Genomic DNA, 27546 nt, shown 5'->3' with positions numbered 1-27546 from the left:
GGCAACATAAAGTGTATCGAGTTTGTTTTTACATCATTGAATTTTAATTTAATTGATTTTAATTTGATTTCTTGTTAAAATATATTTGTGAACTTAGGGTGGCCTCTGAGTCGGATCTGTAAGCAGTGTTTCTGTTCTACGATATATTCATTTCAAGGTAATTCTGTAAGGCTAATGTCGAAGAGATACACGCATGTTTTGTGTTTCATTTCATGTCTGTCTGAAACAATATTTAAGTGATTCAAATAGTTTGCTTAAGAACATCATAGTGTCCGAACTGAGGACTGGGAATTGTAAGAAAAAAAACATGTTTCAGACATTTGAAGCAAGTTGTCACCCACTTAAAATACAAAAAAACCTCACAGGTCTGATGATTTTTATAAATGCTTACTACCATCTTTGGATTTCTTTGAAATGGTTTTGTCGTATGAATATAACAAGGTGCCTTTCATAATTTGCAGGTGTGGATAATGAACCATCTCATTTTAAAATCCATGAAAGTTCTTGATGGACAATGACAGAAGCTGGTCGTGAAATATCAGGTAAAACAGATCACTACTCTTTGTGACGTCACCGCCTTTGTTAGGGCAATGTTGCACATGCCATCATATACCATCACTGAAGAATAACTCATCATAATTGTGTCAAATAATACTAACTAATAGAGCAATGAACACTTCATGCGGCAATTTACTGGCTTTCGCAATCCTCGAATCTTTGGGATTGTTCCTTTGTTCCGTTCTGGCATTATTTATACTGTTGAACAAATAAGTCATACTCGAAAATAACGTACGATTTCCAAAACTGTAAAACATATAAATTCTTTAGTTATAGTTGTGTAATATAAATGAACAAATCTGGAGCTCGTTACAAGCCAAGGACAATAGGGCTTTATGCTACACCAGATGTTTCATCAATGCTCCATATTTGGACCATGTGGAACACCAGTGCTGGTCAACCTCCATTAGACCAGGGGATTAATGGTCATACAGTTTGTGAGCACAACGCCTCAGTGAGTTACATTTGCCTAGGACGCGCAAACGCAGACGCATTGTATCAACACTGATGGGTCTGTTGTCAGTCCCAATGGTCTGGCGTGCTGTTTCCGTCGCTCTGGGGAAGCGATCCTGCAGATCTGTCGGTCTTGACGTTGTAATGTTACTGAATATCGCCCACTGCGTGGACGGTCTTGGATGCTGTTAGTGACCTGATACCACTCCTGCAGTCGGTAGCTTGTCCTAACATGAAAATTGAAATGATTGGCTACCATCCGTGCAGTCTGGCCAACTTGCAGTTGTCCCAAGACTTGGATCCTCTGATCTCTTTTATTGTGTCAAAACAAAATGATTTCAGGCGAGTTTGGGACTCGTTTTTATTGGTAGGGTTGTCACGATATGCACGTGCATTTTCATTTTCACGAATGTCATACGGAACCTTTTACCACGTCTGCCTTTTTAGATGCATTTGGTCGGTATGCTTTTTAATCAGAAAACACACTGATGTTGGTAATAACTGTCAATGTGGATTGAAAAACATGTTAACAAAATGATACAATCGTTATAAAAACACCACTTTGTAAGAAGAAACTCTTGCATTTGGTTTTCAAAGGTGACGTTTCTTTTGTGGTTCAGTATATATATCTGCTCTCTTGCCCGTTATTATAGTAGTATTTCATTTACACTATATCAAACGTTTATAACTTCCCAATGTACCTTTTCAAGTTTGTGATTTGAACCCTGCCCCTTTCTTTGTTTATACACAGTAAAATTCTTCTCGACTATAAAACATATGAAATTTATAATTTGCATCATTTTCATGCAGTTAATACTGTTAATCTCAATCTTGATCCTTGTAACCTACGTCCTCAAATCTTAGGAGTGGACTGTGTGAGCCAAGCAGTTTGTTGTGGCCAGTTCCAAGGCCACAAGACTTTCAGGAGGGTGGGAGGTGTCCTACTAATTATTGGCTGACACGTTTACTGTTGATGAGAGATTCTACATGATAGGCACTTCTCTTGCATTTCGCCTCGGATTTGTTTGTGTGTCCCACCGGTGGGGCTGGGTCACCTCGACTTTCATGATTCATTCTTGAGATTTCAAAAGCTCGCAGTCAGGCAGATATCTATTACGATTATGGAAATAATTTTGACGGTTTTATTACCTGATGAACATTAGAGATAAATAGGACCGCACTTCTAGCCGGGACTATTGTTGCGACCCTATTCATTACGGTTCTGCCTCATAAGCAACGAGAAAAGCGACACAGACATTACCCAAACTGTATGTTTCTAATGTCTGGTGTTTGCGAGTTACTCAAACACTTGACAATGACATATAACAAAATGTTGAGAGGTAGGCCAAAGCTGTTAGGTGTGTTTACGAAACGAACATACTTCTGTAAGACTTGGGTAATTGCTGTGGTTGTGTAACAATTACGTCACGGGAAAAGGGATGGGCAAGTGTGTCTATTGCGCGAAGTGCTCCAGTCAAAGATGACACAACACAGAAAGACAGTAATAATATGTATTAAAATAAAAGTCTTGGTAACAGAGTTGCAAGTTCCGACTGCACAGTCCAGGTGAAACCTAAAAAACAGGTTGGCTTGTTGTCACCTCAACACTGCAGGCAGAAAGAGCCATTGTACAGATACAATAATGAAAATCAACAATAATGCGACTGATATATATCCCTCCTACTTGTGATTAGTTTCATATAATCTATATCAACCTTCAACTTACAGGTAAGTCTCGTTTAATCTTCGATTATATTTCAACCAATCACGACGTAGATCGTGATCACGTGACATGTTCAAAGCCCAGGGTTTCAAACAAATGAGAGAGAGTTTAAGTAGAATTTAAGAGAATCTTTAATGATCTAACCTCTTGCAAGATAACAAGTCCTGCATTGCTACACAAACATAACAATGAGAACGCGTAATGTGTGGTATAATACCAATTCAGTTGTTATTAAGTAAAGCTAATGCAAATTATTGTCAGTCATTGGTTTGTCATACAACTTGCAGAACTACTCCAGCCAGCTGTTTTCAGTATAGTCTGGAGCGGTACAGAGTGTCTCAAAGCTGCACTGGTAGACGCCATTCTGGTACTGTGCTGGGTGAAGACAGTCATGTCCACCCCACTCGACTGCAACACCTGTCTAATCCAGCGGGACACAGTATCCTTACTCACAGCCTTCTATGGCCGTGTGTAGCTAATAAACAACTGATTGACACGTCGCGCACGGGAGCGGTTTTAGCCAGGTATTCCAGTAAAACACTCACAATACACAAACTTGTGTCCTGGGAATATGCTGGCAAATTTAGCTCCGCCTGGTGAACGCGAGGTTTTGACTGCTTAAGAAGACTACCTACTCTTAGTCTACAACAACTATCCGACAAAGTAACATCTCTAATGTCTAGCAAATGAACGGTCTGCAGTCTTTGTCCTGTGAAGAGGGCTATCAGAGCAACTGTCTTGAGGGTGAGAACTTTTAAAGAAAGTTCTTTCAGAGGCACCAGTGTTTTAAGGTAAATAAGGACCACGTTTGTATCACTGTGTTCCTGGGAAGCGAGGGACGAGCCTTGAAAACTCCTTTCATGAATCGGTTGATCAGTGACATGTGAACCGAGGGTTGCACTATCTACAGTGATGGAGCTTGAGAGAGCCGATCTGGCTGTGTTTAGCGCACTGTACCCAAGTTTATGCAACTCGTACAGCTCGGTAAGGAAGTCCAACACTTCCGTCACAGATGGACACAGCATATCAATTTCCCTTTGATGAGAAAACTCAATCCATCTTTTGATGTATGAGTACTGGTCAGTGGTGGATTTGCGCCAGGATTGTAGGATAACACTGGCAGCTCTGTCCGAAACTCCTCTCCGTGTGAGAGATTGCCTGATAAGGAAACACTGCAAGTTTCATTCTGCTGAGGGGGTGTCTTGTAGACTCGTTGTGAGGAAGGCGGAGAATCTGGGAGACTGGCGGAAGAGCCACTGGTACTTGGGTGAGGAATCTGAGGAGTCGTGGGAACCATAGTTGCGTCGGCCACAATGGAGCCACTAATGGCATCTGTAGCCTGTTTCGCCAAAGACTTAATGTCTAACTGCTGAACCTTGAGAATTTCGCTTGCTATGTTTAGCATGGGCACTGCTGCTCTGATGATAGGGTTCTGCAGTTTCTGATCTCTGAGGTCATTGGACCGTTCCTGTGATTCAGTTTATCCCAAATTTCTAGATTGACTTTGCTAACTTTGAGCAGGTCACAATTTTGAGGGGACTTGTAATTGGAAAGTTTCTCCTTCAGCTTTTCCTCAGGCATTCTCTTGAACATCATGTTGTTCATCGCCTCTGCTAGCTTTGGTTGTATAGATGGGCCTTGAATGTCTGTGTTGCCGTAATCCTGCAGAAAGGTATCCAAAAGATCACAAGGCTCGCCAACTGAATCCAAGTCAGTGGATGCAGCCCTTGAGTCGGCATCATCAAAGAGTTCTTCCAAGGCCACGCTCTCACTGTTGTTAGACCGCTCAGCTCTCGACCCCATTGCCTCCACCTCCCCTCTCTCTGCCTCTGTGTGCGGGTAATGGTAGCACTGGTTTGGCTAGGTAAACACTTTGCTGTCAACAGAGCTGTCAAAGTAGCTCCAAGAGAGGAAGTAGATTGACTCATTTCCGCCCTGAGTTGATTTGTATCAGCGTTCTGTGTCATCAACTGTACCAAGGCCGAGTCCTGACCTACCTCGGGAGGATTGTCCATGGCGGCAATGCTGGACCCCGCAGGGTTCTCAGCGAGGATGTCACAATGTGAAGAGTAATGTCCAGTATATGCTGGTGCTCCCGTAAGGCTAGCGTCCTGATGTTGCCTGAGATATCCTGTGACCTTGGTCGGTGAGGAATCAGTCCGGTCTGTTAGAGTGTTCAACTCACAGCCTCTGGGAATGTATTCTGCAGAATCCATGCCGTCCGCCATCTTGGCTGACACCCCAGGGGGGTAGTGGTTGATCGCTGCAACTGCTTTTCCCAATATCTGTATTGTCGACGCTCAAACGGTAATTATACACACTAAGAGTGGGTGTTCAAGCTCAAACGGTAATTATACACACTTTGAGCGAAACTGGGCTCAGATCAAGTCGCTGAATTGTCAGAGCTTAATCACCCGTGTCTTCTTCCTGGAATCGCTGAATGTGAGAGGCTACCGCGCTAATGACGTCACGAGGGGGAATCCCCCTCGCTTCCTCTATAGTGTGGGCCGACGTCATGTTGAAAAAAACTCAAGTCGTCCGTTTGTGTAATGACACATGACTGCACAAATGCAAATCTATAGAGCCAAACAAACAATGACAACATACAACTTCTATACACAATATTTAATATACCCGTGCATGCAGAATGGACATGGGTCAGAGAGCCTCCCCAAGCCATCCTTACAATCTATATACAGATGTCTCTTAAAATATACAAATACACTTTACACATCTCTCTACCATGTGGTGCTGGGTGGTGGTGGTGTGTGGTGGTGATGGTGGTGGTGGTGTGTGTTTGTGTGTGTGGTGGTGGTGCTGCTGTATCTGCTGCTGCTGCGACTGCGGCTGCATCATCATCAGCGTCATAGGAACCACATTTTGCGATCATCAAAATGTTTGACTCTTATGTGTCTCTTCAAATCATAGGGGCGGTGGGGAAACCTAGTGGTTAAAGCTTTGGCTCGTCACGCCAAAGACCCGGGTTCGAATCCCCAAATGGGTACAATGTGTGAAGCCCATTTCTGATGTCCCCCGCCGTGATGTTGCTCGAATATTGCTAAAAGTGGTGTAAACCAAATTCAGTCAGTCAGTCAGTCTTCTAATCATAAGACCATGTATAAGTATTTCCACACAAAGAACAGATATTCATCTTGATGTTTCTCCTCCAGTGACAGAAGAACAAAGTTCTGGGCTATTCATTCCTCCATTCATTGGCTCTTCTCTGATTCTCCAATGACCATAGGCCAGACTGGTTACACAATCTTCGAGAAGATATTGCTTGTCATTGAAGGGAGACGACCAAATATCAATACATAAAATGGGGTAATATGGGAAATGCTAATAGAACTACTATTAAATTAATTGTTGTGATCACACGTGTAAAAATGATTGTAAAACTTAGTGATTACGTTTTGTTTTTATATAAGCATGGTTTACTCTATAGTTGTGCAAAACGATTTGAAAGGTAGGCCTGCTAACCCACTGACCTAGTTATACAGGTCATGTCTGTTGTACAAAGCCAGGTTAAGACTCGAAATATATTGTTGGATACAAGTGGACAGACATTACACTATATGTAAAACTAAACCTGGGACAGCCTTCTGTTCAGTTGGGAAGACTTATGTATGTAGCCTGTCACAGATTCGTAGGACAGTAAGGACTGTGTTTATATGACAAGGCATGCTTAAATGGCGATGTGAAAACATGTGACTGTTGATCTCATAGATTATATGGATTATGCGATACTGTGGATAAATAATAATGAGCAGGTGACGTCATTAGCGTTGGGTGTTCTGGTACTCCCTTTTCTACCACTACTAAATGCAGCAAATGACACCGTGTCTTGACTGACAGTGAATCCCTCTTGTATGCATTTTAGATGCATAAGCTTGTAACCACACATTTGTCCTGATTCTTGTATAACATATGTTATATTTGGAATTACACTTTCTTAGTAAAGTACAAATTCTAGTACTTTTATTGGGTTGAGTCCCATCAGGGATTCGAACCCAGAGTCAGGCACCCAATCGCCAGCACACAAAGTCAGCCGGCTCAGCCACCGCGACTTCCAGCCACCGCTGGCGATTAGGGGCCTGACTCTGAGGGTGTGGGTTAGAATCCCGGATGGGACTCAACCCAACAAAAGTACTAGAATTTGTACTTTACTCAGAAAGGGTAATTCCAAATATAACATAGGTTACATCTGACCAATTTCTAAACGGCACTGTCTAATTACTGATTCTTCTACCTCTTTCACTACGAACATAACAACTTTTGCAATATCACTAGTATGTCTTCGCCTACACAGTTTCAGTCGTTTTGATTTCCTTTCCAAAGACTTCATGCTGATAATGATACCATTTAAATGGACCAAAGAAGACAAAAATTCTGAATACTGCAAGCCCAACATGAAATAAATACATTATGCTTTCATCCATGACTTCATCCAAGATGCTAAACCCAAACAGAAGAAGTGAATGACTACTGGTCGACTTTTTCAAGCATATTTATAAGATCCTTAAGTCCTAATTAGGAGATATTAAGTCCTAATTAGGAGATAGTATCACCTACTTAGGAGATAGTATCACCTAATTAGGAGATAGCTAAGTCCTAATGAGGAGTTAAAAAAAAATTCTGACTGTGGCACTAGGACGCTTCCGTAGAATGACACTTATATTACATAACTTCCAAACACCTGTTTATCATACTGGTAATTAAAATGTGACTACTGATAAAGTAAGCGAAATATGTGTACATGTATATCACAGTAAAACGCTAACTGTAAATGACATCCGTTTGGTAGGCTGGTATTGGGCATTGAGTGTTTTCGGACCCATTACTTTCATTTGGAAGGAATACAGTGACGGGGAACAGATAACTTGTTTTGTACTTGCTGTGGCTACTATCTTCGAGACACCGAACTAACGATCTTTTCTTGTTCCTTTTCATGGAATGTGGAGAAACATGCGCATACACGAAGACGAGAGCATGAATTAAAATAACGTTACCAACAGGCAGAAACTGCATTCATTCGTGACCAACTCGTGTTATTCCGGGACAAGCCGAATAGGTTACGGAAAGAGGCAAGTGGTGACGAATGAAACTGCATTATCAGTGGTTCGAATTGTGAAGAGAGCTAACTCTAAATACAGCTCGGAGCAATGATGTTTAGTTTCGTATCTGAGAAAAATATGGCGCTAACAAATCGATGTACGATATCGTACGTCACTATATTTATCATTTCAAATGCTCAGGTTATTCTATTTAGAAGACCATTTCCATCAATGCGAATAGCATTAATGTGTTAAGCATTGCAGGGTTATGCCCTCTTATCTTTATGCGTGTGTGACCTCTCTGTCCCCGTTTGACAACAGAGATGAACAAGTTTCTATTTTTTTTGTGGTTTATCGCAAGCCATCTTATACATTGAATGTATAATGTTATATATGAGCATACAAAATCATCTGATATACTGATATGTCGTTCGGGTATCAGGCAGTATTTTGTTTGCTCACAGTATTTTGTTTGACCCCAAAAACTTTAAAAAATAAAACATCGCCGCACATTGTGTACGATAAAAAGCGGAAAAAATTGTCTGTTGACGCAAAACAAAATTTCGGACAACCCTTAACAGAACGCAGTTATCATGCAACGTTCACTATTCGGATCGTATGAAAATGTGATTCAGAATAAATGATTGGCATCCAGGAAGTTAATGGGGAAAGGTATGGGGAAGTGGGTCAGTTGCTGGCCATGGCATTCTATGGATCTTGTGCTGTACTTGTGACGGCTACCGAGTGCAGCTGTTTTCCAAATTACTGGCGATTGCGGATCCCTTACTAACCCTTCACTTGCGTCTGGATCAATCTTAACAGCCAGAACCCTGCAGCTATCCTCCAGTCCGACGTCTCTGGATCCCAGCGCCCTCTACTGAAATCCAGTTGGAGCACGTTACCCTCCCAGTCAATTTATCAAGTGTATTTCGTAATCCAGGCTAGATTTCCCATAATACAGTTGTGGGTTAAAATAAACTGACGGCCAAAAAAAACTTAGTTTCAAACAGTCATAGAAAACACAAGATACAATATGACTGTTTCAAAAGATCAATCCCAACACGAAATGACACAAAAGCATGAAATCCATACCACTTTCGGATCAAGCACAGCAGTTGATTAAAGTTAGGTGGGGTACAGAAGTTGAATGTCCAAAATGTTCACAGAATATGAGCAAGAAACAGTGTCCCATTCCTCTCTGAAAAGTTTAATCAATAACGTGTGTGGCCCCCTCGGACATCAATTCAAGCAAGAACCCGCCTTCTCATGGAGACAGTCAGTCGTCTGATGAGACCACGTGGTATGCGCCGCCATTCCTCCTGGAGTGCTTGAATGAGGTCCTGTTGGTTAGCTGGCGTGCGCGTTCGTTCGGATGTGACGATCCAGGATATCCCCAAGGTGTTCTATAGGGGTCATGTCGTTAGGGGTAGTAATTCTGGGTCTCCCTGATCTTGGTCTGTCAGAGGTCTGTACAGTCTGTCGGAAACGTTGTATCAAGTTGATTCTGGCAATGTCAGCGTCGGTGGCTGCGATCTGGACCATTCCCATGGCTCGTTCTCGCTCTGCAGCTGTAAGGAGTGGCATTTCTCTTTGTTTTTCTATTGCAGAAATGTTTTAATGATGGGTAAGCCTTCAAACCCCTTTTTATACCCACCATGCACGTGCAGGTTTCATACTGAACTAGTCACCTGATTTTGATCTTTTCGCATTTTCACATCTTTACATGCAAAGCATGCGTTTCACGTGTTGTATCGAGGGTTGCTTTGTTCCAGCGATGTGTTTTCATTGGTTTACAGACGTACAACCTACTTTTCATTCCAGTTATTCCATTTATATGTTTGTAAAGTTTCTTTTGGCCGTCAGTTTATATTGAGGTCACATATCAGAGTGTTACCTCTTTGTCGATCTCTTTTTAAATAACTTGCATAAGTATAAGGTTATCGAACGTGGTACATTGATATCACAAGAGTTAAATTAATTTTCGAACATTATTGTACCAGCAATATTGCTCTCATTGTGGGGATTTAATGGAATTTAAACAGCAAGTCAAAATTAGATCTTAGCAAGGATTTCTTCCTCACTGACCTTTTATGTAGCAGCCTTTGATATGGCCCCTGTGTCATGCTTTCTGATCAAACAGTTCATGTTTAGGCCTTGTCAGTAGGAACTGCTGCAAACAGTTCATGCAGGGCAGCCAGGCTTTGGATGGCAGTTGGCTGGAACACAATGGGTTTATTGCAATTATTTCCCCACCCATTCTTTACTTAACCCACTCTTAACGACATTATGCATGTTATTCTTCTCTTGTGGTCTTTTTGGGGTGTATTTTTAGAAACTTCGACAGCATCCATAAAAATGTTACTATTGATTTCAAGATGAGGGAGACTGGTCACAATATTTTGGGCCATAGTTGAATAGCTGTGAACAACATTGATGAAATAGTGATACTGTAGGAAAAGGACATTGTTGGTTGTTCCTAAAATTTGAAATATTGTGGGACATTTTGGGACATAGATTTTCTGAGGAGAATGGTATTGATAATCAAGCCATCAATTCCCTTGTTTACAGTTTTCAAATTCATAACCATACGGGTTTGCTGTTTGATTTAACAGATGTATACTGTATAAATTCATTTAATACGAACGTATGAAATGTTGACAATTTTTTACTTACTCCTTCGCTTACTTAAGTGAGTTAAGTACGCAAGAAGATGAACAATGTTATTGTTGGCAATTCTGAGTTCTTAAATTTCAGTGAATGTGATACGTATAACATTAACCTTAAACTCAACTACAATGGCCACGTTTTTAATCACTACAAACAAAATGCATTTAATTGTACATATTACTAAGTATTCAATTCCTTACATGTGTTCACAAATTTAGATCTGGACATTACAAGTAGCTTCTGCTAATCTCCTTTGATCTATGAGGATCCTTCTACTTCAGCCTTAACTGCCAACAATCATTCCTTCATAAGCAACCATCTGTCATCCATACATATTTTTAATGCTTATAGTATATTGCCTTTGACTGCCATCGCCTGTACTAACCTATTTATGATATGTATATCAGATCTACTTACAAATCTGCTACACTTTTAACGTCTTTTCTCCAGAGTGCCAAACTTGTGCAGAACTGTACAGGAAGAAGGATAAAATCTTCTCAGCTGAAAGCAAATTCTTGTTTTTGCACGCACCATCTGGTGTTATCAACCCACTAAAAGAAGATAGTCCTCAAGAAAAAAAGGATTCCAGAAAGTATGATCGATCTACATTAGTTCTGAAATTCAAGAAATACATTTCGGCATTACGGAACTCAGGAGGAGGAGTGATACTTCTACATATTCTCGACCTTGACCTTGGAGATAAAAACCTAGACCATTTCCATGAACTTGTCGATGTCAAATTCCATCAAATTATTGATGATGGAAGTCTGTTTACCCAAGTGTACAGGAAGAATTGGTTATACTGTTTAGCTGATTGTTCTGATGACAAAGGCGAGTCTGGAGATGATACAGATGAAGATTCCACTGAAGAAGCCACAGATTACAATTTGTATAGAGATGTAGTTGGTGTGACAGTAGTACCTTCTTTCTCAGTGGTAACAGTTGACTTCAACACAAAACTCCAACTTGACAACAGTGTTGTAGATCCAGTGAATACTGAAATAGTACAGTTCTTAACGCGGAAAACATTGTTCCAAAATAGTACAGCTCAAATACGTAATGTGGACAATTTGGACCGTTTACATGAAAGTCGATGCATGCAATTCAAGTCCTTTCAACCAGATGGAGCAGAAGCCACTAGCGACATTCTCAACAACCCTGAAAGACTGGTAAATCATATTTGGGATCAGCTTCGACTAAAACATTACATCAGTGCTTTTACCAAGGTTGATGGTGGAGGTTCATATTATGTTGGAATCTCTGAACAGGATAAAACGTATAACTCCTATACGTCTCACAAATACGTTGTTGATGGAATTGATGTTCCTGAAACTGATCACCCATCTGTAGCGGATGAAATAAGACATAAAATTGGGACTGAAACTCTCGTGCTCTACTTTGATGAAAGAATTGCACCTGGCCCGCTGCCACCAGAACTTGTGAAGATTAAATTCCATCCAACTGAAAATAATCATTTTGTCATAGAGGTTGCCGTACCAGCCATCAATGGCTTGGTATTCTATGACAAAGAAGGACCAGAGGCATATGAATTAAGACCAGGGGAATCTGGATCTTCCATACGACTTTCCGCAAACCAGTGGCGTACCAGACTCTTAATGTGTAATTACCAACAAAGCTATTTCTATCTTTTCATCATGACAATTCTTAATGTAGCTAAATGCCATATTGCATGTAAACACAAATATAAGATGTTACTTTTTAAAATAAATTCTTCAGATTCAAAAGTGGAAAGTAGAAATCCACTGTAAAAAATTATCATAATTTTTAAGATTAAAATATGCAAAGATTATGCTCATGTTATCCCAATTCAAATATAATTTAGTATAACAATATAATATTTTTATTAGAACAGAAAGCAGATATGGCGTATCATAAATCAAGACACGGAGTGATGAAAGGTGGGTATTTTGTTCAATCATTTTCATTGCTTCATAAGACGAGTAATACCAAGTGGATTGTTTAGGTTATGTACACAATCCCTTATGCTTGAGTTAACAGTATCTTGGGAAGAAAGCCATAAGAGGCACAGGTCGACCAAAGATACCACGTTGATGAAACACATGGGTATTAGGGTTCTGAGAAACCAGATATCATTATCTTAAAGCAGAACTTATGATCATATTGTTCTTAGACAAGTGAATTTACTGTGATAATGATAATAATAATAAATGCATATTTATAATGCGCCCTTTCCACACCCTTGGTCACGTAATAATACCATTTTGAAGAACATTCAACATGGTGAAACAGGAATTGTTATTTGCAACTGCCCACAAACACGTTCTAATGCCTTTTCATATATTTACAGTTAGGCCTACTTTCAAAGATACATACTGAAGCCGAATCTGTGTTTATGTTTCAGAACCTGTTTCAAAGGCGCGTATCCAAGAAGTAAATATTGTGTCTTTTGACCATCATCGTCCACGCCTTTTGCAGGTTGGAAACAGTACCGACTTGATAAAACAGCATGTTTTCAGTGGAGGTATGTACTGCATGTTTCTATGTACACCGTAGAAACTTAATCCTGTCATCTTTTAATTAAACAAATGCCATGCCTTACTATCTCTGCAAACATATTGATAACAAGTCATCGTCTGCCACAAACGTGTTGTATTTTTCATTTCCCTGAAATAACTTGATACGTTCAATCGAAATATTATGTAGATGTTCGTAATTACTCTAGGTATCAGAATGTTTATTTTAATATGAGCCTCTTCTGTGATTTAAACATTTTAAAATATATGATCATCATATGTAGGGTAAAGTGCCTGATGTCAAAATGACAAATGTAATACATCATGCATTTCAACATGTTTGTTGAAGAGGTTCGAATCAGCCACCCATGTTTAGAAAGTTTGGCTTTTTAGACCTTCCTCGGTAAGGTGACTGAAAATGTGAAGTTAATAGACCTCTTCCAGTTTTATTGCAGTAAAGGACATGTAAAATACTGAGAGGTCCAGACTCGGTTATCTCCAGGCCAATGTCACATTCTGCAATATTGCTGAGTGCGACATTAGACATGAAACTAACAAAGAATGTATTTTCATGCATTCACTGTTCTTCCTTTCTAGGGAAAGTGTGTATATATCCCAAACTGGACATCAATGAAGAATCTGGGATCCGATGGACAATACATCAGAGACTCCAGAGCAGCTACAAGACATGTTTTGCCTACACAGCCAAAGTGATGGCAGTGTCTGCTAATATTGCTGCCAAACCAAATTCAGCTGAGGCCATTTACGATGTGATCGTGTTTGTCCCAGATGGACCTACAACAGTATTCACAGTTATCAGTGACAAAGTAAAAAGCAAGCAAAAGAACAGAGTACTTGAATATAACCAGACACTCGCAAAAGGTATTGTGGCATCTGTCCGAAGGTATGCAAAAGAACAATTTAGTGTGGTTTTTGGGCTGATGACAGAAAGTGACCTCAAGGATGATGACAAGTTTAAGAAAGCCATGGACACGATCAAGGTCAACACGTCCAAGTGGTGCATTCCAGTTACACTGAGTATGTCAGAGAAAAAGTTCAAGGAAGTCACTTGTGCATTTATCATGTCACTTGCTTTCACCAATTGTGTTTTCACAGAGGAGGAAGGTAATTCGCTGAACTGTCTCACACTGGAGCAGTTTCGGGTCCTCACCGAAAATATTGATTACAACCAAGTGGAAGTGAGTTCAGAACCTTCATGTGGAGGGGACGTCCTGCTACTTGAGATCGCACAAAGACTAGAAAAATCAGGCCACACGGCAATTGTTGCAAAGTCAGAGTCACTACTAAAGACTGCCAGGTAATTCAATCTTCTTCAAATTCCAACAACTGATTTCTTCTTCATTAAGTTCTTTTTGTTGATCTCAAATTCTTAATATTCAACAATATTTTTATGAACAGTGTATCAATTCATCATAATGCATTAATTTTCTTTCAGGAGGTTGTCCATATGCCAGGATCGCATTATCCCAGCTGAACTTGGACAGGAGACTTTCTGTGAGACGTCAGACATTGTCAATATAGTGGCAGACTGTGAGAAGGTTCAACGTATAAACAAACTTGAGAGGACCTGGCATTTTATTCGTGAATCTCAGAAAGGTAAGCAGACAAAGAGCCCATAGAAACGTAAATGTCTATTTCGTACTTAGTATGTTCCATTGTCACATTGAATATATGGTAACTGAAGATCTACACTTAGCAAGCATGCTTATACTCTACTGAAGAGTGGCCTCTTCTTGCGCTTCCTTTGACCCTCTGCGCATATTTGGCATTGAAGATGTTTCTGTGCTCAATTTCAATGCTATCTTCTGGCCCCCAGTTTGTCTCTGATCCATTCTGGGGGGATTTCTGGAAAGAAATGTTGTTAATAAATTTCATAATATTTTTTGTAAATTTGTTTTAGGGGTTGGTAAACATACATCAAGTAATGCAGCATTAGCTGAATGTGGAAGATATAGTATGAATGTAGATTATCATCATAAATGTGTTACATTTTGGTGTACATCATCAAGAAGCTATTAATGATCGTTATCCTAAACACTGTTATAATTATATACTTTGATTAGATTCTGTTGGTGGGATTACTTGGGTTTCAAAAATACGTAAGCTTTTATATGAGTATAGATTTGGTAACGTTTGGCTTTCCCAAGACATTGGAAATGTGTCATTATTTCTATCATTTTTAAGCAGAGGTTAGTAGATTTGTTCAAAACAAACTATTAGTACCAATATCATGGATTTATCCAGTCTTGTACATTTTAAAAGTATTATATCCTCTTTGCCGCTTGATAATCACATTTTAAGAATTAATGTAAGAAATTTAAGAAGATATTTATGTTTGTTAAAAGTCACATGCAACCAAAAAAAACACAAACATAATTAAAACACAATTATCACTTATTCATGACACATAATATACATAGCTGATTATGAAAAAAACATAAACAAAATTATAAGCGTACAATCGCAAATCAAAAGAGCATTGAGTACTTGGGTTTATTTCCCTCGAAACGAAGCACCCGGGATACCGAACCCAGTCAGAGCGGGTGGGTGTGCACTTAAGTGTGATGAAGGCTTTCATTGGCCGGTTCATTTGCCGATACACTCAGGGCTCTTTGTGTGTGTATAGAGATATTGGGTTTTGTAAATACATGCTCTTTTTTTGTGTATAACATTTTGCAATCAACAGACATCATAACATGTCATGTGTACAAGAATCACAGCTGTCTGTCTGTGTAATTACATAATGTGACAGAGACAGAACTCGGGGTGCACGAGCCATAAATCAATGCGTTTTGTTTATGGTGTGTAGCCTGATAGGTGTTAAGTTCAGATTGCATGTGGTCAGTGATCGAAGTTGTGTATTGCATATTGTCATGGCAGGCAGATTGAGTTTTGTCTGTGACAGAGGCACATCTATATCACAGCTCGAAATTGTGACAATGCTAAATAATGACGTTGCTTTTAAGTATCGAACTGAGAAAGTGACTCGGTAAGAAGAACCTGTGGTGAAATAGTCAAATGAAATTATATATACAGTTAAATCGGTTATATACTGTCATAACATATAAAAAGCTCGCGCCTGTGAAATATCAACAAAACATTAGAAAAATAGCTCACATCAAAGCCTACTCCGAGTACTCACTGCCAGCGAAGGTTTTCCGTCTTGAAATGTCGAACGCCTCACTGGTTGACACATAGCTGAGTAGATCTAGATCCTTAGTAAGGTTCTTTTATGTAACGAGTAGGTTAATTACTATTTGTTGTTTGTGTACACAACCAAGATTAGACTACCCCTGCTCCTTATACAATGGACATCCCGCTTCCAAGCTGCGCGAACCTATTCACTGCGCATGCGCCATGAGTTTAATTTGCAGTGTTGATAATTTGTTACTGTATGTCCATATCGAAAGGTATCAGAATCTGCAAAGTTGTGTTTTACGTTGCATGTGACCTTTAAGATTCAAAGCATTACCATTGCAATGTTATATTAGATGGAAAGGAACTCTGATGTAATTTGTAAGATGTGTAACAGTAATTGAAATGAAGATGAGGTCGACTTCCTGTTTGAATGAGATAAAAATGTAACACTACGAAAACGGTGTTTACCTCTATGGAATAATGTAACAAATATTTGTAATTTCTAAATTCTAGGTTAATAATTTCGAATGACATGGTACTTTTATTATGTTGTACTAAATCTATCAAATCATCTCTTAAATGTCGATCTTCTGTAAATTGACAACGCAAATGTCTGCCTATTGCCACTATACACAATATCATTTGTATTGCTGTTGTACACTCACGAGCGAAAGAAACGTCACCTCGCTCTTTTAACATGTCACAAAACAACAAACTCCGATTTTGGAAATTTAACAATCATATGTGGAAAATTAATGGATTTACAACATTTTGAATGATGAAAGTGTGCACTACAGATATGAACAATCACTTAGTGTACGGTAAAAGATAAAAAAAATCATTTTGGTGACGTTTCTTTCCCCCGCGAGTTTAAATTGACAGATGGACTACAAACTGAATAAACTTCTGGGATTCATTTAACAATGCAAGGTATTCAGTTTTATTGTTTTGACAGGTCAGCTTGACCTAAGTGACCTTTTAGACCACTGGTGTCTATCAGGGGTGGATCATGTTGGCCTCCATTCTACTACTGTCTCATCTGACCATGATCATAAGGCACCAATGCTTGCTTATGCTGAAGGATCTCCTGTTGCTGTCAGGGTGGGGTAATGGCTGTCTCTGCTGATGCATCTTCACACGATCGTGACTTCCAGATTTCCATAATTTCATTGTTGTACAATATTAAGAGTTGTCGGAGTGGTTGGGGCCTATCGCCTATAAAGGGTCCAATGGATTTCTTGGCCAGTTTACATTCCTTGACATTTCCCAGATTTCTCTTTCAGTGTGACAGCAGCTGTAAAATGGAATCAGCTCCCTGACTCTTTGAAAAACTCTGAATCTCTTCCATCATTCAAAGCCCTCCTGAAGACCTATCTGTTCAACAACTATCTCTGACTCTGGAGTTTCTTTGCTAAAGCGCTTTGAGTGTGCATTGATGTGTGGATTTGTGTGTACAAATGGAATTATTATTACAGCTTAGACGTTTCTGCACCCCTGGCCACCTTTTGGTCATACCTCTTCTGGACTGGATTCCATATTCTGTCTGGCGATATTATCAGTGATAATGGATTCCTTTGGTAGGATGTTGGTGTCACAAGGTATGAACATTTCATGGTTGAAGATAATGTTGACTGGGACAGGGAGCGTCTGATTCCCGTTTTACAACCTCATCCCGGTTGTCCTGTTGGGGGTTGGCATAGATCTGCAGGCTTTGTGAAATGTCCTTGTTTCTTGTTTCACAGACTCCATTGGTTTACGGGTGATAGGGTGATATGTTGTGATGTTGAATTTTGTACAGCGCACAGATGGTATTGAAAAGCTTGCAGGTGAATTGTCTTCCTCTGTCTGTGACCAAAGATTTTGGTGCACCATACCCTGTTACTTGTAATTATCAAGTCTGCAAGTTTAGTAGCCTCAAGGGTCTTCACTTGGTAATCCGGGTCGGGTACAACTGGAATCGAGTCCTATTTCTAGGAATCGAGTACACGGAAAGGAGAGAACTCTGTAAAGGCAAGGGCAGATAATGTCTTTTTCATTATTGACGTAACACGCATTTGCATCATTGTTATTGTCCGATTAATAGGGGCTATTATTAACGACTGTAATATATCTGAGCATGAGCAGTGAGGAGTCAAGTTACAGTAACAACGGTAACGAAAAGTTCTGTGTTTTAACGAGGAATGGTGTTACTCTCTATATATGTTAAACAGACGTGAATTGAATAGCCTAAGTTCAGTTTCAGTGTCTTATTACCATATTTTTTCTATACGAATCCCTGTCAACTCATGATTGAATATTCAGAAAGTTGACAGAAGCGCTTTATTTCTTTACATTTCTGGGTACTCGATTCCGATTCGAATAAGTACATGCGGGTTCTCGATTCCATTTTTCCTACCCGTCTCAGCCCTAGTGGGAAGCCCATTTCTGATTTCCCCCGCCGTGATATTGCTGGAATATTGCTAAAAGCGGCGTAACACTAAACTATATATATCAATATATAAAAAGATATATAAGAAATATATAAATAGTGGTTACATCGAAGATGAATTTCTCCACTGACTTGCGGGAACCAACTGCATCAGATGAATTGCCTGAAGCAAGTTGCTATATCTATACTAGTGAGTCTAAATTTTTGATGGGAAGTATGTATAGTGTCAGTGTGTATTATTTGTAGTATGCATTGAATTAATCTGTTAAAGCATTTACGTATCCATTACACTTATCGAAAACTTGCATAACATGACTGAATTATTGACCATTGAAATGTATATTTTCCACATCTGATGTCTGCCTTGTATATGCATAAATGTATGAAATGGAATAAGAAAAGGGAAAAATGTGTTACTGAAGAAGGTCTGCCTGGTTTAGCTTCTCTTTGTTTGGGGTAGTAGATATAATAGAGTGTTGTTAACAATGTCGTATTCCATTGCAATCATTTAATCTGGGCTTCTGTGTAATCAGGTAGCAATTCTTTCTTCTCCTGGAGCTGAAGATAGGGATATAATCGGGGCAATCTAGGGAATGTGATGCGGTTTAGTGACTGCTGGTATGCAAGGCATTTGGTCGGGTATCCAAACGTCACTAAATACTCTATGCTTCAACCGTTGCAGCGTGCAGATCAAACTGCAGATCATGTGTATGGAAAGTAATCAGTATTTGCTGGCCTCTTGTTCACAATATTGTCTTCTGGACTCAGAATTCCTAATTGACTTACCTGCACCCTGAAGTTCAAAGTCATATTCCTGGAGGATCAGGGACCAACTCAAAACGCACAAGACGACCAGTGCCATTGTTCTTGCACTTCTTAATGTAAGCTAAGGCATAATGGTCTGTGTAAATTTTGAATTTACTCTCAGCTAAGTAAGACCTGACGTTTCTGATGTCTTCCAGTATTGCAAGACATTCCTCCATATCCTATGACATTCTCTTGACAGCATAATTTAGCTGACCGAAAATGTTACCAAGGGCTTCTCCACTTGCATCGGGGGTTAGTATAAAGGGCTTTGTAAAGTGAGGGTAAGCAAATATTGGAGCATTAGTTTGGGCTGAGTGTACTAGATTATCAATGCTTTCTGACAAGCTTGGGCCCATTCAAATTTTGATTCATTTTGTAACACCCGTGTGAGTGGCACAGCAACTTCAGAATAATTTGGAACAGATTTCCGTTAGCAGATAATATAAGAAGGTGGCAGAAGTTTTGCTGGGAATTTAGAACTGGTAATGATTTCACAATTTTGTCTGAATCAACAGTGATATCTTTTCAAATTATATGTTCTAGATAACTGACCTTTTTTATGCAAAAGCCAGCTTTGAGATGCTCTTAAAATGTTTTAGAATAGATCAAATCATACATGTATATTAATAGAAATGTCCAATTGATTGCTTGGAGAGCTTGAGCGAGAGTTGAATGAAAAGCCATTAATGTATTCTTTAAGCCTAAGGGCAAACGATTAAACTCAAAGAGACTTTCTTAAAGGGGCACTGATCCAGAGCGATTAATGTTTCTCGCCCACAGTCCAATTATGAAACCTAGCTGCAAGCTGGTCAGTACCTGCTCCCCTCGACCGTGACGGACACGGGGACTGGGCTACTGTCCACCTTTGCAGAATTTCTTCAACCTAAACAGTGCGACATTAGAAAAGGTGGATGCCCATCAGATGCCGTTATTTGAAAATTTACCCGGTAGTTATTGCCTGATTCTAGTAAAGTATCTCAGAAGTGTAGGTTTTTCGGATTTTCTAATGCCTGGATGGTATAGCGACTGATCCAATTTGACCCTATTTCTGTGTTTTTTACCTCGATATTTTATCTTGTCATGTAAAAACATGATGTCTGTTAACTTTGGTAATAAAACACACATTTGATTTATTTGAATCCATAACCTAAACAACCCCACTTTGCCATTGCCAGAAAAATCTGAAAATATACTTAGGTAAATATGTATATACAATTTTAAATGTGCACAGCAAATGCTTCTATGTATTTCTTATGCATCAATGAAGTTCCGTTCGTATCCTCAAAACAGTGGCGGCCCATAGTGGCGGCCCATAGTGGCGGCCCATAAGTTTTTTCAGGCAATTCAAATTGCATGCAATACAGCGATTACTACTCCCTTGCTGCAACCAGTATTTGTGTTGTGTAAACCTACACATGTTATTTGTCATCATTCACTTGATGGTCAGTTAATAAATTTATAACAGGTATTATAAGTGGTAATACAAATCAGATTACCCGACATAGATTCCCATTTGGCATTTCTCTCGTCTGGAGTAAATACTTAAGATCATAAATTAAGGTCAAGGATTAACTGAGAGTTAAATAGAGTTAAATTGTTGTTGTTGAACAGTTGTTGTGTATTGACAATTCAACTTTCAACTCTATTATTTAGCATGAATTTCATCATTATGTAATTAACTCTTCAATACTCTCCCTAGTGTACTGTGATGTCAAATGCATTGTGACGTTATAACTCAGTTATGACGTCATAGTGACGACGTCATAGTCCTAACTGCCAGTTCACCTGATGAAGGGACCTGGAATGGTCTCGAAACGTTGTGAGAGAAATTAAAAAAGAAGTTTAATCCATAAAATATCTTGGACATCATAAATTAAGGTCAAGGATTAACTGAAAACATACTGGTTGATTAATTACATATATCTTGTACAGCGGATTTGTCAAAAGGTAGTGTTTATGCATGTAGATTTACAAATCCATAGTGAATACACCCTGTCGTAGAGTTTCCTGTGTAAAATTCAACGTCCTGCCTTCAAAGGATTAACCGCCAATACGTTGATTGATTGCTCAGCATTGGCTAACTGAATTACCTTTTTAACGAATGGCTGACATCATGCAATTACTTGCCAGGGTGTGCTATCTTGGGTTACCATTGAGACTATACACCAGTTTATAAAAACTGAAACGATATATCACTTTTTCGCATATAAGACTGTTAAAAGACAGATAACATGGGACAGGATTCTTTGTCAGCTGCAGATAAATGGCATATCCTTCCTTGATATGGATATTGATGGATAAATTCCTCGAATATCCTCGACATTGTTGCTGTAACTTTAATTTTAATATTTGCATTTTGTTTTTATTCATTTGTTGTAGCATTCTACAGAATCATTTTTTGCAGCGAAGTGTAATGAGACAGACAACATAGACTAGGTCATACTTAGAGCATATGTGTGAAAGATGATTCACGTTGTCATACTATAAAATGTCTACATATTACAGTCATGTTATAAATTCAGTATAAGTACAAGCAGATTGTGTGCTTTTCATTAAGTTTCAAAATGCATTCAAATATGATGATAAGCTAATTAGGAGATAAACGTACTGTGTTGGAAAATATAATAGCTCTAAATTTTATTTAAATCCGGACGAGGTTTTAAATAAAAATATTAGAGCTATTATAATTTAGTTATATTACTCTGATCTTCCAACACAGTACGTTTATCTCCATTGTACCATAACCTGCGTTGTTGATATTTTACAAAAATACATACTGTGTTGGAAAATCAGAGGTATATAATGTGATTATATATTTCTGAATGACTTTGATTAACCTATCACAATCCAGTATTTACTGAAGTCGTGGTAGAATTAGGATTATAAGGCAAAATATAAAGACATATATTGACTTTGTTATTTTTCAGTCCTAACTGTTTTTACCACGGGCAGATGGTTAAACTTCAAAATGTTTTCATTTGTTCTCATAATAATGAAGATGGAAATATTATCGAGTAAGAAAGATTCCATCTATGTTGATCAATCTATACAATACTATCAATTATGCATGTGGATTGAGCAGCAGAGGTCACGAACCAGTCACAAATTCTTGGATATCATCCGAGTACTCACGGGAGAAAAACAATAACAAAACCAACAACCGGTCCACGGAAATTGCTGTGGATTAGTGCCCCTTTAAGTTATGAATGCTGATTTATGCTTACATTTTGAATGCAGTAGTATTTGCCAGAATCCGCTTGCAAAATCCAGAATAGTAAATACAGAGGATAGCATGCAGGTTTTGTGACTTTTTTTGTGATTTTCGGTATTCAACAGGAAATCTAAAAAACAATATCATTCTTTTTAACCATAACTAGTGGTGAGCACCACTAACACTCGCATGGCTGAATGATAGATGCATCCAACATTTGCACTATTTGTTTAACACGTTCTTGTCCAACCTGGTTTTTCTAACGATTGTGTTAGTTTATATAATATACATGTATATTCATTATGAACATAAAATCTGTTCTTGTCATCATATGGCTGAAACATTGCCGATGTGATGGTAAACACTCACTCACTCACTCACTCAGTTACTCCACGATAACAGTTTTGATTGATGGGATATCATCTGGAATCAGACAATGTGTGAATGGTTTCTTCCTGAATATGGGAGACAGTTGTTAGCAATCTTTCCCTCGGAACAAAAACTTCCTCTACTGACTGGTTAAAGATGTACTTCTTGCTATGAAGGAAAAGTAAGCACTTACTTCCCAGAATGTGTTTGCTGGGTTGCCGCACTCAGCAATATTCCAACTATATGTCAGCAGTCTATAAATAATCGAGTCAGAACCAGACAATCCAGTGATATGATGACAATTGGGATATGATGACATGTTTCAACCAAGTCACCAAGCCTGACCACACGATCCCATTTGTCGGCTTTTACGAGAAGCATGGGTTGATGAAGATCAATTCTACTGAGACAACTCCAAGGTCTTGAAATTAGCATTGCACAACTTGTTCAAGACAAAGATACTTTAAGAAGGAGTACAAGGAAAGACAACAGGGATATCATATTCATGTCACAATCGTTAATGTACTCAAAGGCAAAAGTTAGTGTGGTTGACTTGAAGTTAGATATGTGAATTAACAACTGATATCTTTATGATGAGACTTTATATTTTGCAAGAAAATCAGTCCACAATGGAACTGCAAATGGCGCAACTTTTATGGCGGACACATTCTAATGAGGTCTCAGTGAGAGAACGGTCAAAATGAAAATCACACAGTCGATAACGTGTATGTCCTGACGGTATACTCTGGAGATGATCAAGAGCTGCAAAACTATACTATTGCGATACCTGTCAGTAATGTTTAATAAAATATTGTATTCAGGAACGTTTCCAGACATATGGTCACGGGCACACATTAAACCTCTCCACAATAAAGGAATCACTCAAAATGTAAATAATTACTGAGCAATTTCTTTGATCGACATATTGGGAAAGTTATTTATGCATATATTGAATAAACGTTTGTAAGCATTTTGTGAAATATATGAGAAGATCCCAGAATCACAGGCTGGATTTCGGTCAGGTTACAATACAGTGGATAACATGTTTTGTCTCCAGTTTTTAGCACATAAATACCTATCGAAATGGAAAGGACGATTCTATTGTCTCTTTGTAGACTTTCGCAAGGCATTTGCCTGTGTGAATACAAAGTTGTTATGGTTTATGATACTGAGGAAAGGTATTCACGGAAGATTCTTTCATATTTTAGAGGATATATATTCAAACGTGAATTCTGCTGTTAGGATGGCTAATTCATCTATTACTGACTATTTCGATACTGTGAGTGGAGTGAGACAAGGCTGCCATCTAAGTTCGATCTTGTTCTCGTTATACATTGTATAATTGGAGCACATGATACTGGATTCGGAACTGAGAGAGATATTTGTTGAACAAGACTTCTTAGAAATTCTTTTATTATTCTATGCCAATGATGTGTGCATTTTTATGATACAGTAATAGGAATGGACGGAAGATTGGCTTTTTAAAGAAGTTTTGTCTCAAGTGGGGATTATGAGTAAACTTAGAAAAAAACCGACATGATAGTTTCCAGAAACAGAAAAATGGATATATTGCGAAGTTGATATAAAGATCTCTACTTATTATAATTATCAAGGTCTGATATTTTCATCGAAATAATCATAGATCAAGGCTATGTATGTACTAACAACCAAGGCCAGCAAAACATTGTTCAGGATCAAAGCTCTCCTGGGACAGTTGAAGAACATGTCACTACATATCCTGTATAAGATAGTCAACGTTCAGATCAAGCCAATCATTTTTATGGATAAGAAATCTGGGGGTACGAAAGAAGATATATCGTCGAATAATTCCATTTAAGCTTCTGCAAATTCATTCTTTCATCCGGGAATCACGTCTGTAATGTTGCGGCTCTCGGCGACTGTGAACGCCATGCATTATACGTCGACTACCACACAAGATGTATATACTGGTGTAAGGTTCTACCACACAAGATGTATCTTATAGTGTAAGGTGCTACGGCTACCGTCAAACAGACACCTGAGCATGATGTTTAAACTGGACTTAAGCAACAGAAAAACATGGGCCAGTCATATAAGAGAACTTTTTCAGTACGGTTTTGGATTCGTTTGGATGTCACAATTGAAATAAGGCTAAGAATCAACACGGGAATATGGGAAGGGTTGCTACATGAAGAAAGGATCTGCCAAGTGTGTGAATTACAGGCAGTTGAAGATGAATACCATTTCCTCCTTAAATGCCTCTTATACAAAAGCATAAGATTAAAACATCTCCCGCCTTATTATTGCACACATGTCACTGTTCAGTAATATATAATTTTGTTGGGTGTCTGTTCATCATATATAATTCACAATTGTCCTATGATAATCAAGGAAGCTCCCTTACAGAGAAAATTACCGCTCGATATGTAAATTTATATAAAATGTATCAAAATATCACAAAATATGTTTGAAATGTGTTATACGTGGGCCAATGGCCTTTCTGTTGAATAAATGATTGATTGATTGTCCACCATGAGCATTGATACATGCCTGACACCTGCGCCTTAAAGAGCCAATCAAACATCTCAAGAAGTCGTGTGATATGACACCAGTAACTGTTAGGGCTGTCAGTGTGGCTGATTGGAATCTTTGGCGCTGATGGGTGGTTTGAATCCAACAATTGTTGAGTGCATGGTTACAGATGGACGGCCACTTCGGGGACGATTTGCAACGATGGCATTTTGTTGATAACGACTCAACAAGTGGCATATGGTGTTCCTGAGCACAGTAAACTGCTGTGCAACGTTGCACTGGCGTGTTCCAGTTTCAAGCATTCCTGTGGCTCGCCATCTTTCAATTTCAGCGAGACATGGCATATATTAATGCAAACAGCTTCTTCCAAATTTGTGTTTTTCGGACCCGTCAACATCTAAATGTTGATTTTGGTGCTAATGATCCGAGGTTTAGAGGAAAGCTTTTAAAAGGGCACGTTCTATGCCTTTCTTATCCCATGGACGTCATGAAAGCATGAAAAATGTATGCAAAACAAAAACTACAGACAGATCCCTGTTTAGGTTATGAATAAAATGTATTATAAAGAATCTTAAATCTTTCTCATGTATAAAAACACATGTGTTCATCACACTTACTTTTGCCTTTGAGTATACATTATGATGCTTACTTCAGTCGTTTTAACTAACACCAAACTCACCATATTGCAATAAACCATTACATTTTATATGTTTCAGTTGCAACAGAAGAAACTGATCATAAACGAATGCTGATGCCTGTGGATGACTGGGAGCTACTTGAACAAAGACCGACGATCAGTAATTGCGTATATTCCCTGTCATCTTCTTGCATACTTTGTATATTCTGCATCCCATTTTATGTACTCATGTGCCACCGGAGGTGGTTCCATCTTTTGAGTAATAAACTCTGAGTGTGTAACAAAGACCGTCGATCTTGACTACACTAAACACAGGTTTAACACTAATCAGGAAATATATATGAACGCAGTGCATTCGAGAAGTACAATAACTAATTCGTAACTATGAAACTCAAAGAAATTATTGAGATCCCCCAAGATCAATTTGCCCTTCAATGATACGTAAGGAATCCCAGTGACTATGTGAAATTTGTTTTCCTAACATGTGTCATAAGCATGGGGCTAAATAAACATATTGTTGCAACGTTGGGGCTCAAATTTGAACAAGGATATTACAGGAAATCTGCTAAATGATGTGGAGGCTAGAATTTGTTCTCTGCTATTAGTCTAGTCAAATTTCTCAGAAATGTTGATTTAAGGATGTATGAGGCAAGTAGTATTTATAGTGGGGGGACCTAATACCGGGTACCCCGATGGTTTTATTTGTGGTTAATTTTGTTCCCTCATGCCTCCCGAAAAAAATTATGATTCATTTTTTGGAATATGTCATGTGCGTCAGTGTTTTGTCACACATGTTTGTTTTGTTTTTTGTTATTTTTTGGTGTGTTTTTTTAATTTTAATTCTGAGTTGTCGGTTACGTTTATTCAGATAATCTTTTTTTCTTATCATAAATAAGTTGGTTTTGCACCTCGTCTGCTCCATGGGCTTTGCACAAACCATAATGGCATTTCACTCCAATACCGCATACAGAACACATGTAGTTCACGAAACCCTTTCTGATAGACATCATGTGTATCCCACAGTACTCGGTCCTGCATTTCTTGTCACAGGTCTCAGCATTTCCCAGAAGCACGCATTTGCAATGATACGGGCTAGGTTTCATCTTCCCTATATGAACTTAGATATACTTTAGTCTAATTGATTGACGATCAACACGGTCGCGGCTAACCCTAATGCCACGAAGGTCAACTCACGATCTTTCTGTTCCGGGGAAGGTGTGTAATACTGCGAGAGTGTGGTTTCGTCGCCGAGAGGTTCAAGTCGTACTTAAACGTTCGAACGGCATGACCTTCTCGCTGGAGTTAGTCGTGGATAAAATCTATTCTCTGCTTGCGTTTTTTCGCGTAGTAGGCTTGTAATTTCTCGATGACTAAATCATGACATTTCCGTTCCGCTTCGATTTCGGCCTCGTTCTACGTTCGTAATTGGGAGAAGAGATAATTGCTCCCCTAAAGGCTAGGGCGTTCACTAAAG

At 38.8% G+C, this 27546-nt stretch overlaps 1 protein-coding gene across 1 annotated transcript in view; it reads left to right on the top strand.

Annotated features, from left to right (window-relative positions):
* Window positions 1-27546, top strand: part of LOC124264963 — a 164096-nt gene that overhangs the window by 3635 nt on the left and 132915 nt on the right. Inside the window, exons 2-5 of the mRNA XM_046699748.1 lie at window positions 462-542; window positions 12324-12374; window positions 12839-12958; window positions 13548-14268. Of these exons, the coding sequence (XP_046555704.1) occupies window positions 515-542; window positions 12324-12374; window positions 12839-12958; window positions 13548-14268 (920 nt within the window). The 5' untranslated portion in view covers window positions 462-514. The remainder of the gene's footprint in view (window positions 1-461; window positions 543-12323; window positions 12375-12838; window positions 12959-13547; window positions 14269-27546) is intronic.

This window comes from Haliotis rubra, unplaced genomic scaffold (genome assembly GCF_003918875.1).
Source record: "Haliotis rubra isolate DU_JTF1 unplaced genomic scaffold, ASM391887v1 Scf952, whole genome shotgun sequence".
Classification (NCBI taxonomy): domain Eukaryota; kingdom Metazoa; phylum Mollusca; class Gastropoda; order Lepetellida; family Haliotidae; genus Haliotis; species Haliotis rubra.
This window is presented reverse-complemented; position numbering and strand designations above follow the sequence as displayed.